Source organism: Anser cygnoides, chromosome 2 (assembly GCF_040182565.1).
Source record: "Anser cygnoides isolate HZ-2024a breed goose chromosome 2, Taihu_goose_T2T_genome, whole genome shotgun sequence".
Lineage (NCBI taxonomy): Eukaryota > Metazoa > Chordata > Aves > Anseriformes > Anatidae > Anser > Anser cygnoides.
In genome coordinates this window covers 25277424-25294965 of record NC_089874.1, presented here as the reverse complement: position 1 = coordinate 25294965, position 17542 = coordinate 25277424, and the positions used below count along the sequence as shown (strand labels likewise).

General features: G+C 39.1%; 1 protein-coding gene across 2 annotated transcripts; it reads left to right on the top strand.

Annotated features, from left to right (window-relative positions):
* The first annotated feature begins 1425 nt into the window (after positions 1–1425).
* On the top strand, positions 1426–17268 carry FAM133B (family with sequence similarity 133 member B). Of its 2 annotated transcripts, none has more exons than XM_066991722.1 (11): positions 1426–1583; positions 5061–5158; positions 5861–5939; positions 8828–8902; positions 9070–9102; positions 9516–9584; positions 11046–11141; positions 11769–11816; positions 13585–13680; positions 14435–14482; positions 15399–17268. In XM_066991722.1, the coding sequence occupies exons 1-11, from the start codon at positions 1560–1562 to the stop codon at positions 15483–15485; spliced, it is 753 nt and encodes a 250-aa protein (XP_066847823.1). In that variant the 5' UTR covers positions 1426–1559; the 3' UTR covers positions 15486–17268. The 2 variants fall into 2 exon arrangements, with proteins under 2 accessions (XP_066847823.1, XP_066847824.1); XM_066991723.1 differs by having other exon boundaries at positions 14435–14486.
* Positions 17269–17542: the final 274 nt, after the last annotated feature.

The window sequence follows — 17542 nt, the reverse complement described above, 5'->3', positions numbered from 1 at the left end:
AGGTCGGGCAGTGGTGGCCACTGTGACCTCAGCAAGCCTCTGTGGTGGAGTGGCCCATGCATGGCCAAAGATGGCTGTGTTTGGAGCGGCCTGGAAAATGCCCTCATGTGGAAGAAGGAGGAGGGTTGGAGGGGCTGAGGTCCCCTTTTCTGGGGCTGGCTGCCCCGGGCCATTTGGCTTGCCAGAGAGAAAGGCTGCCCATTGGCCACAGTGACTGCCCTCCACCTCCCATCCTGTGCCCTGGGTTTATTTTTAACACTGGTTTTTATGTAATTTCATTCTATTATTTACGGAAAAGAACAGAAGCAAGGTGCATCTTCAGCCCTAATTCCCATGTGTGCTTTGTGCTCTGAGTGAAGAATTTCTTCCTCAAATCACATCTAATCTAAATCTCCCCTCCAGTTGTTCAAAGCCATAATTCCTTGTTCCATCACTACACTCCCTGATAAAGTCCCTCTCCAGCTTTCTTTTAAGCTACTTTTATGGGTTAGGTTAGGTGGCAAAACTGCAGGACCTTGCAAATTGCAGCCTTATCTACGTTGTTCCACATGTTCCACATGACGTTTTCCAGCTCAGGCTCTAACCTCTCATCAATGTAACACAGAATCATAGAAACATTAAGGTTGGAAAAGCCCTCCAAGACCACCTGGTCCAACCATCCCCCTACCACCAATGTCACCCACTGAACCATGTCCCTAAGCACCACATCCAGCCTTTCCTTGAACGCCCCCAGGGACGGTGACTCCACCACAGAATCAGAGAATTGTAGGCGTTGGAAGGGACCTCAAGAGATCATCGGGTCCAACCCCCCTGCCAAAGCAGGTTCCCTAGAGCAGGCTGCCCAGGTAGGCGTCCAGACGGGCCTTGAGTATTTCTAGAGAAGGAGACTCCACAACCTCCCTGGGCAGCCTGTCCCAGTGCTCCGTCACCCTCACTGTGCAGAAGTTCTTTCGCATGTTGGTGCAGAACTTCCTGTGCTCCATTTTGTGACCGTAGCCTCTTGTCCTGTCCCCACAAACCACTGAAAAGAGGTTGGCCAAATCCCTCTGTCTCCCACACTGAAGGCTGCCCACCTCCCTGGGCAATCCAATGCCTGACCGCTCTTTCTGAGAAGAAACGTCTCCTCATTTCCAACCTGAACCTCCCCTGAGACAACCTGAGGCCATTCCCTCTAGTCCCAACACCTCACGACGGCACCCTTTCCCCTCCTGGGACGTTTACTCCTGGCAGGAGGCGCAGCTCCCGCATCCTCCCGTTTCCCCTCGCTTTAACCCTCAGCCCCCTCTCGAGAAGGTGCGGCAGCCGCCACCGCCGCTCCCCCCCCGCCTCGCCGCCCTCCCTCCGCGGCTGTCCCCGTCCCCGCCCGCCTCCGGGCGGCTCCGGCCTCGGTTAGCGCCCCGTGCCCGGCAGGGGGCGCTGCGCGGGCGCCGCCATCGCCGCCGCCCGGCGTTGGGTGGCTGCGCGGGGCCGAGCAGGGCCGGCTGCGGCGCGGCCTCCGTGGCACGGGGCAGGGGCCCGGGGCTGGGCTGGGCTGGGGCTGGGCGGCTGCCGGCGGCGCCATGGGGAAGCGGGACAACCGCGTGGTGAGTGCGAGCGGCGGGGGGCGGCGGCCGGCGGGCCGCGGGGCTCGGGCGGGGCCGCAGCGCTGCGGCGGGGCCCGCTCCGGGGGGGTACCGGCGGCACCGGGCGGCACCCGAGGGCTCGCCGGGAGCCGGGGAGGCCCCGGGACGCCCCCGGGCCGGGGGGCGGGCGCGGGGCCGCGGCCGGCGTGGCAGAGCCCGGTGCGATCCAGCGGGCGCCGTGCTGCGGGCGTGTTGTCAGCTGGGTCCCCGGGCGGCGGAGGGGCAGGCCTGGCCCCGATAAAAGCGCGGTGTCCCCGGGGGGACGGACTGCACCTGGTGTGCTCATCGCCCCGCGGTGTGCCCGCACGCTCGGCGCGTATGCAGCCGAGCGAGTGAAATTAGGTTTACGCGGCACGCTGCTAACCCCGAGCCTGTGGTCAGAAGGCCGAAAATAGCCCCGGTTGCAGCGCCTAATTCCACGTTACTGCACTCTTGTCCGTCCCTTTCCTTTAAACTTGTTCCTGCCAGGTAGCCGTTCACCTTAGGCTCGTCTTTTACTTAGGCGTTACAAGGCCCAAATGTACAATTAATGAGTTTTGTGATGAAAAATAAGTCACGAGACTTTTGTTTCTCCCCTTTCTTTGTTTCTAGTACGTGCTGTGAGTTTGTAGGCAGCTCTGTTCAGGCAGACGTCTGCTTATGTTGCAGGAACACCGTGTAGTAGGCGAGATGGACGTAAACACCACCCGGATGGCTAACGGAGTGCCTTTGGTTACCTTACTGAGGTGCCAAAATAATGGGGTCTGCAGGGAAAGAGCTGACAGTGTTAGACTGCGAGGCCTGGCCTGTGCCTAAAAGGCATTGCCCTCTTGTAACGTTTAGGGGTGTATTTGGGTGTCTACTTATTCTTAATTTTTTCAGTAGTACAATGGGGATGCACCTACCAATGCCAGCAAATCTCTACATTCCTATGAAACATGGCATAATAAAGGTTCATTAACCATGATGGCTGATAGGCAAATTATGATATAGGGCCCCTTGCTTCTCTTGTGTGATTGTAGAGCTTTCCACCTATTACTTCATTCCCATGGCCCTTCCTAAAGCTGCTGTCATTTTGACTGTCTGGAGAAGGAAAATAAGATATTTTTTTCCCACCTGCAGGATACTTGCAAGGCAATAATAGATTGTATTGCTTGCCCATAGAGTCCCAGCCAACTGTAGGTGCCCTGTGCTTTTCATGAGCATGAAAGCTATAAAACATCTTTTAATAACTGCTTGAGCAAACTGCCAGAAGAAGAAAATGGATGTGCAGACAAGCACTTTTCTTTGTGGAGGGTGTATTTCTGTACACTCTCTGGCTAGTGAAATTCAGTTTGGCAAGGTAGTATGAATACTTCTAAGAAATGTTTATTGGCAAAGTAATTATTCATAAATAAACTTGCTTGAACTCATAGGAACGTTTTAAGACCTACATTTCCAAATTGTGGAATATAGAGCAGTATTCAGTCATTATGCTGCTGGAAAGTTAAAAGAAAGAGTGCAACTGAATGGAGGAAGCTTGCTAGCTATCTATCAGGAATCAATTTGAGGCAGTAGAAAAGCAGAATTTGTCAGTTGTAGCCTCTTCTGCAGGTAGAGAGGTTTGTTTTCATTTCAGGTTAGTTCAGGCAAGAAACCAACTAATTTTTATTTAAGAACAGCAAGAAAATCTTTTTAGGAGTAATAATTATGTAAGAAGCTAGAGCTTTCAGATACAAATGCCTGAATGGTAACCAAACAGAGTTGACTCAGTTTGCTCATTGTAGTAAGCCAAGTCATAAATTAAATTTGTCGTCTTTTCTACTGTTTCTAGTGCACTGAAATTATCGTTGTTTAATGAAAACAGTGTTGAAACACCACTTTCCTGCATTGCTGAAGGAACTCCTTTTCAACTCAGAAGAAGCTTAATTCAAGTGCAAGATTTCTACTCATTTGTCGATTTGCAATACAATAAAACTCTTGAGTTAAAAATGTGAATACACATCTTCAAGTGCTCTAACTACTTGAGTGCACACATCCACCTGGCTGCAAAAGAAGGTGCCGAGCTGAGATTAAACCAATCTAAATGGGCAAATGTTAGCATTTATTGGCCCGTGGTAGTTAACCTTCTTGTGTGAATTTAAAAAAAAAAAAAAAAAAAAAAAGAACAGCCCCCCAAGAAGTGGCAGCAAATGTCATCCTTAGAGTTGTGAACTTGAGTAAAACAGGGCCCGCTTGAAAGGATCCTTCTGGTTGCTTCAGCGCGGGCCACCCGAAGGACCTGACCCACACCAGCGTGGGCTGAGCTGCCCTCCAGCTCCCTCCCTGTCCTGGGACCAAACGTAGCCTGAACGCCCACAGGCCACCAGCCTGCTCGCCGTCCAGTCCCAAAATCCAGCGCTGCTGGGTCCACTGCTGCTGGTGTGGGGAGAATAAAAGGGGAGGCAGTGGCCACACCATGCTTCGGGGATGGGCAGAGAGCCTCGTCTGCAGGGTCCCTGTCTCATGTTGGGAGTGCGGAGTGAGGCTGGAGGCTGTATAATGCTAAGATCTCTTAAAAAGATGTATATACGCCTTTGATCTCAGATTGGGCAACTAAAGCTGGTCATTATTTTGACTATTTATTTTATCATCTCCAAACTGTGGACAGTAAGAGCAGTTTGTCTTGGGTTTTGCAAAAGTAGTTGTGAAACACTGGGATGCCATAGTGATAAAAGCCCAGGAGACAAGGGAAGATAGGTACTTTCACTTCACATGAACAAACTATTTTCAGCATAATAAAAAATGAGTAATTGTCAGTTAGCTTAGATTTCTTTCATTTATGGCTGAGATGGTGTATGGATTTTAAAAGGTTGTAGAAGGCGAACCTAGAAAATAAGGTTTTAAGAGTGAATGTGAAGAAAATGTGTGGGTCTGAAGGATGGAATGCCTCATAAAATTGATATTTTTGCTGAAGTTGAAATAGCCCTAAGTCTCAGAAGTTTCATATATGCATAATTGTAGCTGAGCACCACCACTCACTTGTTTTGGTGTTACAGCAAGGGTCTTGTGGGGTGTCGTCATTTTATCCAGAATGTATTGAATCTTTTGTCATCAGTTTTGAACAGAACTTCAAAGGCCTAAGTATCATCTGTTCCGTGGAGTAAGAGCTGAAATAAAATCACACTTTCCGTATCCCAAGGAAGAATATTTCAGCAATCATGATGCTGTACTCAGTTTGCAAAATGATTGCTCAGGGAGGGGAATTACAGTAAAGAACATGGTCTTTTTGTGGATGAGTTCGTTTTATCACAGCATAACTCAAACTGAAAGCTCTTTCCAGGGTCTTTCTGTCAGGCTGAATCAGCCTGATTTAGTTAAATAACGTATTTTTAGAAACAAGTCAGAATTGTTTTTCAGCGAGTGAGAAAAAGGTTGTGCGGAGATTTTGGTAACAGTGCAGCTGATGAATTCTGTATTTCTTCTTGTTTCATATTCAAGGCTTATATGAATCCCATAGCTATGGCCAGAGCACGAGGTCCTGCCCAAAATTCAGGACCAACAATACAAGACTACTTGAACAGGCCAAGACCAACATGGTAAGTGGCAATATTTGTCTGCCTGTTTGACCTTCTGAGTGCAAGATTTGTTCTCTGTTTTTGAGGTGACACAGTTAGCCTACCTCCTCCCCAGAATACAGAGTAACACATTTTGAAAGGTTCCTTGGCTCTGGCCAAAATGTTCTTTTCTAAATATGTATCCAGTCTCCTCTTTTAAAAATATGATTCCATTTTGAAATACATATTTCTCATTTGTCTTTAAATGTTTTGGCTACAGTTTCTCAGAAGAGGAAAATATTGGTTATCTTACCTCTTTCATGAATACTAATCCCTAAAGCCTGCAGATATATTCAATCTTAAAACAAAGTAATCTCCAGAAAAAGATTTCACTAGTATATTCTTAGAACGTAGTCTACCATACCCAACAAAATTACTTTCAGGTATTATCAACAACTTGTTTTACGTTCAGTCCATTTTACCTCCTCTCATAATAAATTAGAGCACAATTTACCTAATTGCAAAGTTAGCTTTAGATCCTTCAGAGGGATTTAGCTACCATACTTAAATTATTACGATTAGGTTACCATACTCATAATATCTAAGGTGCTTTCATTCTTTTTTTCTGTTGGAAGTTCAGCCAAAGCTAAACTTAAAAAAAAAACTTCAAAAAGTTAGACACTTTAGAAGGTATTTTTAATTGTGAAAATACAACAACTGTGATCTACTATCCTTTTTATGTAGGGAAGAAGTGAAAGAACAACTAGAAAAGAAAAAGAAAGGATCCAGGGCTTTGGCTGAGTTTGAAGAAAAGATGAACGAGGTTGGTAATGTTATTAGGATGTTAATATTCAATCCGTCTTACATGCTGGTTTTCCTCCCTTATCATTAACACCACCGAGTACACATAACATTTCACTTCACACAACCTTGTAATGAGTGAATGTTTTATTTTGTTTGTATTGAGTATTAAGATTACCCCTTAACCAAGGAAGAGCTACTTGTGATTTAGAGAAACACTATTTTAAAAGTTTTGAGAGATATTGCTGAAGAAAATATGAACTTTATAAATGTTAATATAGCCAGACAAATGCGTATGTTTACATTAGTAAATAAGACTCATGCATTTCCTAGTATGATAAACTAAAGTCTGTTGTGCTAATCTTCAGTTGTTTAAGGTCACACAATCCAAACACATTGGAAAGAGGTGTATTACTGGAAACAGGCTCCTTTCTTTGACAAGGAATGTACGTGTGGTACTGATATGGGAGAAGGCACAAAGAATGGCCTTGAATACCCAAATAGGCCTATATAACGCTTCTTTCTCATCCTGAGTTGATTACATGCTGTGCTGGTTCCCTTCTTTGGAGCTATTGTCATACTTGAGTTTAGTATACAACTGGAGATCAGCATGCTGTGAGAAAGTTTCGTGTATAACTCTCGTTGTATACATCGGAAGAAATTGGTATATATCAGTTAAACACTTCTCTTCCCTTCTTGAATTCTGTTGTTTTGGGATAAGCTTCAAGCAGTAGTCGTCATCGTTGCGTGAGAGTTTCTGGTTGAAGTAGATAGTGCTCCTCCTCTGTTACTGAAAGGGCATGATACTTGTGCTCATTACACCTTTTTGCCTAAGAAGTTATGCCGATATTTGGAGGGCCGTAGAATCATCCAGGTTGGAAAAGACCTCTCAGATCATCTGGTCCGACTTTTAACCTAGCACTGCCAAGTTCACCATTAAACCATGTCACTAAGCACCACATCTACATGTTTTTTGAAGACTTCTAGGGATGGTGACTCGACTGCTTCCCTGGGCAGCCTGTTCCAGTACTTCACAACCCTTTCAGTGAAGAAATCTTTCCTAATATCCAACTTAAACCGCCCCTGGGGCAACTTAAGGCCATTTCCTCTCGTCTCTCTCCCCCTGATCAAGCCTGCACACTTTCAGCCTTATTTCCTCCTTCTCTTCTTTGCCAAGATCTGAATTCAAATTTAGAGTTTTCCTCAAATCTGGTATTGCTAGACACAAAGCGGTGTCAAAGATGACTTGTCCTGCTTTATTCCCTGGGTCAGCAGGATCAGCTACACCAACAGACTCACAAGCACTCGCCTTTGCAGCTAACCACTTCCTCAGGTGAAACTGTACAGGTCATTTAATACATGTAAAGGAAGATGCTTCACTTGTCATACCATGATCATTATGTCAGGATAGATCCTTCCGATCAATATAGAGGTCACGGTCTGTATCCAGCTCCCAAAATTTGCAATAGATAATGTAGAAATGTTCGTATGATAAGTACTCTGTCAGCTGGTGAATATAGTTTCAGAGGAGACTACTTGTTTTGTGCTCTGTGAGTTTTAGCTTGGTGAGTTTAATTTAGTATTTTATCATGTCCTTTTCCTGCTTTTTCCTTTCCCTTATTATAAAATAATTGACAGTGGCATGGTTAGAAGGTAGCAGCCTTTCAGCATGGCAGAAGGGTAGGAAGAGTTGCAGGGAATCACGAAGTGGCCATGAGTTCTTCCTAAAGCTCTTAAGCACAAATTTCTCAATGACAGAAAGGGTTACAAGTCTGTGAATGAGGTGCCATTTACTGACAGATGTTGTTCTTTTATGTACTTTAAAAAAAAGCACAATCTGTTTATACTTAAGAGAGAGTGTCTGCCGAAGAAAGTACAGGCTGTTGTCAGAGACTCTTCAGGTGGCTCCAGGTAGCTGTTAAGTCAAAGTACACAACCTGCTGCAATACCCTGTAGATTCTGCCTTGGATCATGGAAACGCATTATGTGCAGCACTGTATCCTGGCTAATCTGCCACGTCCTTCAGCAGCACCGTTTAGCTAACTCACAGGATGCTGACTTAAGGGTTCTGTGTATCATATAGCATTGCACATGTATAATCCTACTTAATACCTAGTATTTTTTTCCCTTCTTCACAATATGTGGGTTATCATTGCTTTGCCAATACAGTACCAGTACAGCTTAATTGGAAGGAAAGGAAGAATCAGAATAATAATAATAAAGAAGAGAACACATCTCTGACACAGGAAGCAGGAGTAGCAGATTGAAGCTAGCAGACTTGATATGATGGGGTGTTAGATGTTTCAGAGCTCTTAAAAGAGGGATTTCAGGTAGACCTAGAGAGTTTGTGAGAGGTTGAAAAGAAGGAATCAAAGGAGACACTTATCCAGGCAGTGTGCTTGGCCTAACAAAAGTAAGAGCATTTCTATGAAGATGTACATAATAATTCAATATTCTAATCATTGTTGACACTGACAAGGCCCAGAACAGACACTAGATAGAGACGTCCATGCATTGAATAGTGGCCAGCAGAATTTTTCTGGAAATTTTATTTCTGCTGATTTTAAAACTTAGACAAAACACACATATTTCTTGTAGGTTGTCCTACCTTGCTGAAGTGCTCTAACAAGAACTGTGATACAAAGCCACAAATAGCAAAATTGATGACCTTCTCTTAAACCCAAGTAACTTGACCATAAATGTGAGAACTATGGTGATAATTGGATGAATATTAATCTTCTCTAACATCAAATGCATGATAACCTTGGTTAATACTATACGTTGTTTATTTTCTGTGGGTTTTATGAAAACTATAACTTAAGGTAAAGGACAAGATTTTGAAAAAGGTTTTTGAAAAAAGCTGTTGGAAATAATGGTCATGTGACTGTTTTTGTTTGGGTTTGTTTTCAGAATTGGAAGAAAGAACTGGAAAAACACAGGGAGAAATTACTGGGTGGAAATGAGAGTTCCTCCAAAAAGAAGGAGGTAAGTTATTTTCAGTTTAATACAGTTTGGAACTGGTTTTGTCATCAGTGCTGGCAATACAAAATGCCATAAATAGCTTATGAAAGTCAGCATTAAATTACATAAACCTAAATGCGCAACAAAAGAATGTGATGCCAAAATAACATTCATTCTGTTCTATTTTTAAGAAAAAGAAAAAGGAAAAGAAGAAATCTAGTAGGGTGAGCAAAATTTTCAGTTTTCTGAGCTTTTTTGCTTTGGGATTGTTCCTATTTGTCACTTAAGTTGTCTTGGAAAGAGGGGATATAGCTTTAACTTTGAATTTGGATGTTAAATTGCCTGTTTTTTCTTTGAGAGAGGTAGATTATTCTGTACAAGGAGAACTTTATTTCTGCTTAAAGAAATGTGGTTGGGGAGGGAAAGCATCAAATATATATTATAACATGAAAAATATTAGAAGTTACTTTTTACAATTTAAGAAAATCTATGTGAAGACCATGTTCTTGGAAGTAAAATTTTATTGGTAATACTTTGCAAATGAAGAGATTTTAGAGGTGTTTGGACGGACTATTACTTACTTACTGGACAAAATGCTGCATCTCACAAGCTTCACTTTTTGTTGTGTTTGGTCAAGTTGTCTTCATCTTCCTCTTCTTCATCAAGTTCTGATTCTTCCAGCAGTGAATCTGATTCAGAAGATGAGGTAAGAACTAAATTACCAGGATCTAACATGTTTTGTATTTTGCATTTGTATTGTTCTCAGCATGCTGGGGGGTTCATTGAAGAGTTTAATTGAGGAGTTGTGTTTTTTCTCGGCTGTTAAGAGAATTCCTCCATCATTCGTGGAGGAGGTACATGGCATTTCTGTTTTGAACGTGGAAGATGTGACTGAAAATGAGTAAACATTTTACCAAATAGATCACTGAAATGGTGGCCAATATTTGTTTAACGTTGAATATTGTTTACCGACTTGAACAGTCAGTAAAGTTACACTTACAAGAGTGGTACTATAATTCATTATAGAATGAAGGTAAGTAGTCATTTACTGCATGCATTAATCTGTTTTATCTTTTGAACCTGAGATTTATTGCATAACGATTAATTGGAAACCAGACTAATTCATGGCAATACTCTGAAGTGACTGTAGATTAAAACTGAGTAGGTCTACATACTTTTTGGAAGAGACACTTCTTGTCTGGAGATATTCTTTGCATCTAGTACAGTGTCAGCAGTTCTGAATTATGAAATCGTTGTTAACAGAACTAAGTTCTTCAATCAAGAAATGGAACATTAGCATTGACGTCTTTCTGTGAAAGCTTGCAAAGTATCACAAACGCTGCAGATGCTGAAAGAACTTCCATATGCAGTCTTTTTTGACATATGTGAACCAGTATTACCAGATGAAAAGCAAACAAAATGACTAACGTGGGATTAGACAGCAATCAGAATGAGGCTTTCAGGCTATCCTTTCTAGAAAAAGAGAAAAAAAAAAAAAAAAAGTAATGTATCAAACGGATAGGAAATTAATTGCACTGTGGAATATATTTTTTATGTCAAAGAATATTTCGTAAGAAAAAATGGATTAAATACCAGCTCACTCTTTTTCATGAGATTTACTTAACACAGGTTTTGGCAATATATTTTAGCATATTGATGGGTAGCTTGGCTTGCATAAAACTATTCAGTTTTGATGCATTTGGAACATATAATAAAGTTGTCAATTTTTGTTACATATCTGTTCAAGAAATTATTCATTAACACTATAAATTTTGACCGGCTGGCTTGTAATCTGGATCCGTTCCTGTGTTAACATTGAATTGTATCCTTTTTCAGTAGAATCCCCCCATCTAATCACAACAGTGCAAACATGCCATTTTCACTAGTTTAGAAAAAATCTTGTTACAGCTAGTCTGGATCTATAGCACACATCTAAATGATAAATGGAATCTGGAGAACCTGAATTTTACAGCAGTTTGCTTTTTTTTCAATGCAGAAGAATGATGAAGGAATCATTGGTAGCATACTTTATTCCTCAATAGAATGTGATAATATGTAGGAATTTGATGTTCCCTATTCTTTACATTTAATGTAAGTCTTTAATAACTAGTGAAAATAAATTCAGGGTTGTCTTTTTTTTTTTTTCCCCTAAAATATTCATGGATAGGATAAGAAGCAAGGGAAGAAAAAAAGGAAAAAGAAGTATCGCTCCTCACGGAAATCTTCAACAAGCTCAACTTCTGAATCTGAGTCAGACAGCAAGGTAAATAGCACATGTTACCCTCAGGAAGCTTTCCTGATCTGTATTATAAAGACAAATGTTTCTGACTTTTGCATTTCCTGATTTTTATCTTCTGTATTCAAAGTTGCGCATTCTTACTGTAGCTGAGCTGTGCTTGTATCTTCCAGATGTGATCAGGAATGTATCTCTACTGTCCGCAATGTCTGGCAGAAAATACTTGATCTTTAGGAAATAAACATGTTATACCATCAATTTTTATCTATTTTTCTGAATTCAAACATATGCAGCTTTCGTGCTGCTCAAATGCTTACTTTTAATACTACATTAACACTTCAAAAAATTAAAATGTTCTCTGATGTTCTTGTCAGTATGCTATTTAATTGAACACCATCTGTGAAAATACAGATACTGCAGGGAATCAGTGGCCAGAATACTGCATTTCTAGTAAGTATCTGTGGGCTGAGTAGTTATTATAAAACATTAATATTAAATTAAAAGGTTTTTTTATACTTACTTGAAAGAAAGTAGACCAATGTACAAGCACAGGCTTACTGAATGAACAAAAAGGTGGAGAAGATATGCAAGGCAGTCTGTTTTTTTAGCATTTTTCTGTGTAAGTGGACAGTAATTGTTTTTCTTTCTATTTAGGACAGCACAAAAAAGAAGAGGTCAAAAGAAGATCATGAAAAAGAGAAGGTATAGTTTTACTTTTGAAATACTTGCATTGGAACATCATTTTATGTACATAATAGATTTCTCTTTTTTTTTCCCCTTTCCATTTTTTTTAATTGAATGCTTCAATTTACACCTATTGAAATCTGTTGTCCAAAACTAGATAATCAGAAGGTATTCAGTGCCCCAAATTTGAGATAGACTTTTAGGTGGGTTCAACTCCTGCTTTAGTAATTGATGTCAGTGGAAACTGTTGGATCTGTTTTTGTCATGAAGCTAAATGAAGAAAGTATCTAATCTGCTGTAGTAGATTGTGGCATTGTAGTATTTGGGATTTATCTTTAACAGTCATATTGAGCTAAAAATACATATGATATTTCCATGGCATGCCTGGTAGGATACTGGTTTGATATTGCCAATCAAGTAACAAAAAGCAGAAGGTATTTAACATAAATGTAGTCATAATTATATATTTACTTATGTCGGCTTTGAAAAATTACAGAGAATTTTTTACTAGCTTAAGCAAAAATATTATTTCTGTTCTCTGAGCATGAAATCACTCCCTTCTTCCTCATACCTCACCCATTTTGTACACACATCTGAGGACTTTCCTTTTTCAATTATGTTGAATGCAAATAATCTCAGTAACTTAAATTTTAGTTATTCCTGTGTGTAAACCAGTAGCTTTCAGTGTCTATCCTAGTCTTTCTTTCCAGTAATCTTTATTACCATGTTGCTCTCTGCTACTACAGATAACCATATTGGGTTTGATGTATAAAATCTCCTTTGCATAAGGGAAATGTGTTGATTTTTTTTTTCCCTTGCTCTGCTTCTATTTCACCACCAACTCCTTTTGAGTATCTTCTCTTCAAAGAGCAAGTGCCTGCTATAGCCCCTTAATCTTGGTTAAGGTGTATTGCTACTTACACACCTCTTCTGAAAGTAGAGTGCTTTGGGGGGCTAGAGATCTTACTGATCAGAAGATGCCCTCTCAGATGGGCTACATGATGTGTATTTTTCATGAGTACTTCTAGGAAAGGATTATGGTACCTATAATAGACTAAACAGGATTGTTGAGATGTGTGATTTCACCATTGAAAAAGATGATTAAGAAGAATTTTTACAGTTTCTGGCCTTAGAAATGGAATGGAAGAAAGTAGCTTCAGTGAATGGAATGGGAGAAAGTAGCCTGGTCCAGAGCAAAGCTGGACTAAGAAAGGGGAAGAAAATAAAAAAAGGTTTGTTGGAGCAAGCTCATGCAGCATCTAAATTATGAGCATTTGATTTATTATTTTGTTTGAGACTGCTCTTTAAATATGCTGAAATTATCTATGTAAAATGTTGAAGGTATAGTTGGCAGGGACGTGTTAGACACATGTAGGATGGAGCTTCTTTTATCAACATAAGCAAGAGTCTGAAGCTGCAGGGTTTGCACATATTGTGACATCTTCATTTAACTCGGTACTATTTTAAAATGATGAAACGTTTTATTTTAAAATTCTTGCTCCTTCATGTGTTTTTATTTAAAATAAGAGACCATATTATACTATTTCTGTCACTGCTAAAAAGTTGCTCTATTTTGGTAACAAAAGAAAGCAATGCACGCAAAATGATTTTATTTCCACTAAAAGCATTTTAACAGTAGGGTAATTTGCTGATGACGAGTAATTAGTTTAAAGCATACAACATCTGAAAATATTTTAAAACTTAGAAATACTATTTCAATATAATTTTAAGTGAAAGTTTTATGAAATCTGAAGGGCCTAACTTTACTCACCAATACTTTATGTAGGATGGCAAAAATCACCACAGAAAAAGGAAGAAGGCAGATCGTGGTGACGGACCTTTATCATCAGAATCCTTATCAGAATCAGATCAGACAGAGGAGGTCAGTATGAAAGCTCAATTTGAGCTTACTGATTCACATGAGTAAATAAGTAGCTTAGATTTAATATGTTATTGAAACTGTTCTGCTCTGTACAGTTGACTTTAAGTGTGCAGCATGTTCAAAGTTATATTTTTCTCTATAATAAAAACTTACAGTAAGATTTGTTTAGTGCAGCTCCGACCACCTACAGGTTATTCTGAATTAATTTTCTTGAAACTTTTCAAGTTGTCATGGATACTTTAGAGTTTAATAAATTGAGCCTAAGTGGTGGGATATGCTTCACAAGATTTCTGTATAATATTAGGGTACAGACAAGAAAGATTCCAGGATTGCTACCTTTTCCATTGAAATAAAAAAATGTTGGACATAATAATTGTACTCTCAACCTTGTGTGTATCTACTTTCAGGATTTGTATTCCTGTAGAATTATAAAATGTTGAAAGGTTCCAATGTGATGTTGTCTTTCATTTGGAATTTCTACCAGGTTTTTAGCTTAATAATTTTAACTGTACATCTCCGCTGGCTTCTTATTCTGCTATATTTTAATAGCAGAATGTTCCCACATCAGATGTTTATGCTTATTCTAGAATCTAACATAGTCACTGTTTCTTCAGTGGTTACTGTTCATCATGTTCTACCACTGTTGTGCCATCACTCATTTATATGCAACAAAAGCTCAAACTTTCATATAAAACGGCATTTCCAAAGCTGTTGTCCCCTTACATCTGATTTTATTTATTTATGTGTTTTTTAGGTGCAAGCAAAAAAGAAGAAAAGCAATGAGGAAAAAGAGAAAGCAACAGCAAGTATCCTTCCTACTCATACTGTAGTTTTAGGATATAAATATTCTGTACCTGGTTAATTTACAATTTCACATTTTTCAGGAACACAAATGTTTTATAGAAAAAGTCATGTGAATCTAAATTCATCATTTCTCTCTTTATCTGCCGAAGTCACTTTTTCATCTGTGTAGTTAAGGGAAAAAAATGTCACTATTTTACCTTTTTAGACATGTATGACTTGAGATTTATTTAACATTTATTGCATCAAGTCAAAATATGTTTTACTCTGTACCACCCTAAAAGAAACACAAATTTCTGTACAATAAGAGGTGGTGTGGCAGTTTGCCATGTAGACATCAATGCTGTTCCTTTGTCGGAGTATTGTGTACAATTATTCCTTGGTAAACTTCTACCAGGCCATGAAAAGAGCCTTAGGACCCAATCTCTGCATCATCATAATACTAATATTTACTACACTGTAAATATTACAATTTATTATAATAAGCTATATATATATGAGTTATATGTGTTATATATATGAGTTAATAATATATATGAGTTATATATATGTGAGTTACTGTTACATATAAGATGTCAAACGCTTTATTATCTCAGAAATCTATAAAGCATTGAAAAATCATTTAAAATTTGAGGAAATATAATAGCATTGGTGCTGAGAGGTATGAAATAGCCAGACCATGATGGAGATAAATTGAAAACAGCTCATAATAGTACAAATTATTGGATAAAATAGGAACTTTTCTTTTTATGGTTTCTCAATAGCCTTTTATATAAATCTCCTCTGAAATGTCATAGGTTTTTACAGAAACATCTTCTGAAACATCTTTGTAGAACTGTGCTTTCTGTGCTGTCGTTTTTCATTAGTGGAACTTAATAGATGGCAATTTTCTCATAACTTCCATTTTATTTTTTTAGGATAAAGCAAAAAAGAGAAAGAAGCACAAGAAGCATGGTAAAAAGAAGAAAAAGAAGGTTGCTGGTTCAAATTCAGATTCAGAGTAGTATTTAAAAAGCAAGACTATCAACAGAAGTGCAATGACTAAAGGAAACTTAAACTGTGAAATGATGACAAACTTTACCAAACTGCATGAGTTTTCCTGTGTTCTAGAAATATTCCTAATCTTTCAGTAGCCAGCCAGATGCAGCTGTGCTGGGGAAGACCATTGTTATTGCCTGCTGCTTAATACATGAGGTACAACTTTTATAAAATTCCAATAAGCAGTATTAGATGTTTGAAACAATATGAGGTGGTAGTCCAGCTGAGATGTAAAATATTGGAAAGTAAGAGTTAAACTTTTTAGATGCTGAAAGTAGTGTTTTAAAGCATTAGTAATAGTCTTTATTTGTAAATCAGGACAAATAAAATCCCAAGTTCATCTTGCAGGTTTATATTATACATAAACAATTACAAGCTGGTGTCTGCGAATGGCATTTACAAAATGGAAAATTAATGATAACATTTAAAATGCTGCCTTTGTAGTAATGTTTATCATCTGCCCCATTACCATCATTATGCTTTTGAGAAAGGGAATGCTACCGTTTTGGCTAACTGAATAGGGTGCCTTTGCCTTTGATCCTTGCAAATCTCTGCTATTTTTAATCCATGCAGCATCTCTGATCCTAGGGAGAGCAGAACTATTGTCAGCAGTTCTGGGCTTCTGAGCATGTGCTTCTGCATTAAGCAAGAGCAATGACATTTTGCAGTATAACTGACATTCAAAGCCAGAAGAACTTTACCTCTGCTTCTTTGCAATAGCGATAGATCTGTGCTAGTAAATATGCATATTTCATTTAATGTAGTTTTGGTTTAGTTGAACACTTCTTGCAAACACTGGTAGCTTTTTTCCTTTGCATTATCTTTAGAGTTGTTTTGCATGATTTGTACCTTTTTTTAAATTAATGAAAATGCAGGTAATCATTTGTTGTAACCAGTTTATGAATTATGTTCCACAAGCAGAGTTTCATGTATGTATTTAGTTATAGTTAAGTTCATTGCTGTGTTTAAGTGCACACTTGCTGAAGATATTTAGCATGTAAAAAGCAGGGTTTTGATACCATAACAGCTTCATATTGAAGCTGATTTTACTCTAAGCAAGTTCAGTGGCAGACCTGTTATGTGATGCATCTTGTTAAGATTAAAAACAAAAAATACTGCCAGAATCTCATTAAAGATACTGTTTAAACAGTTTGTATTTATATTTTTGTACTTGAGGGCTACAGAACGTTGACCTAAATCATAAAGCTGTTTTACTTTAAATTAGTTGCTTTAGAAATTGAAAACACGCTTTTATAAATTAAATGTGCACGCATGAAAACACAAGCAACCATTTGATTTTAGTTTTCACATGAAATTCTCATTATTAGCTTCCACAAGTACCCATTGCTGGGCCTGCTCTTAGTCTTTAACAACTGCCCACCTATCCTGAATGGTCAACTAGAGATTATTTTAATGGTCCACTGCACAGGTGCTAACTTCTAACTTACCTCTGTTGCATACAATGTTTCAAATATTTTATTGCCAAGAATTTCAAGACCTTTGTTAATGGATAATTAGTCTGCAAATCGTAACTAAAAACTGGGGGAGAAAGATGATTTAGCATTGTCATTCAACAGTGAAATTGACTTTTCTAGTAAGTTCTTAGAAAAATACAAGTCTTGAATTGCAGCAGTGTCCTTCTAAAATATGCTAAATATTTTGATCAAGTATTTTATACTGCTGGGTTTGATGCTACTGATTCTAGACCCTGTTTTGTCAGTGAGGTTAAAATAAAGGCAGTGAATAGTAGGGGGTTGGTTTGCAGTTTTTATTTTGTTTTTGTTTTAAGTTGTGATGTTGCAGTTTTGGTAAAAGAACTTGTAATGAACCATATCATAAATGCTCTGCTCTGCGTGATACCTTATTTGACTTTTACACAACTACCTGCAACAGAAAGAAATAAAAAATGGGAATGAGGGCCCCAGCCTTCCAAATACATAAGCCGGTATGTCATTTTAATTGTCTGAATATAACTACTTGTTCTTGTCAACTGTGTACTTCAAATACTGTTGCAAAGCTTTGG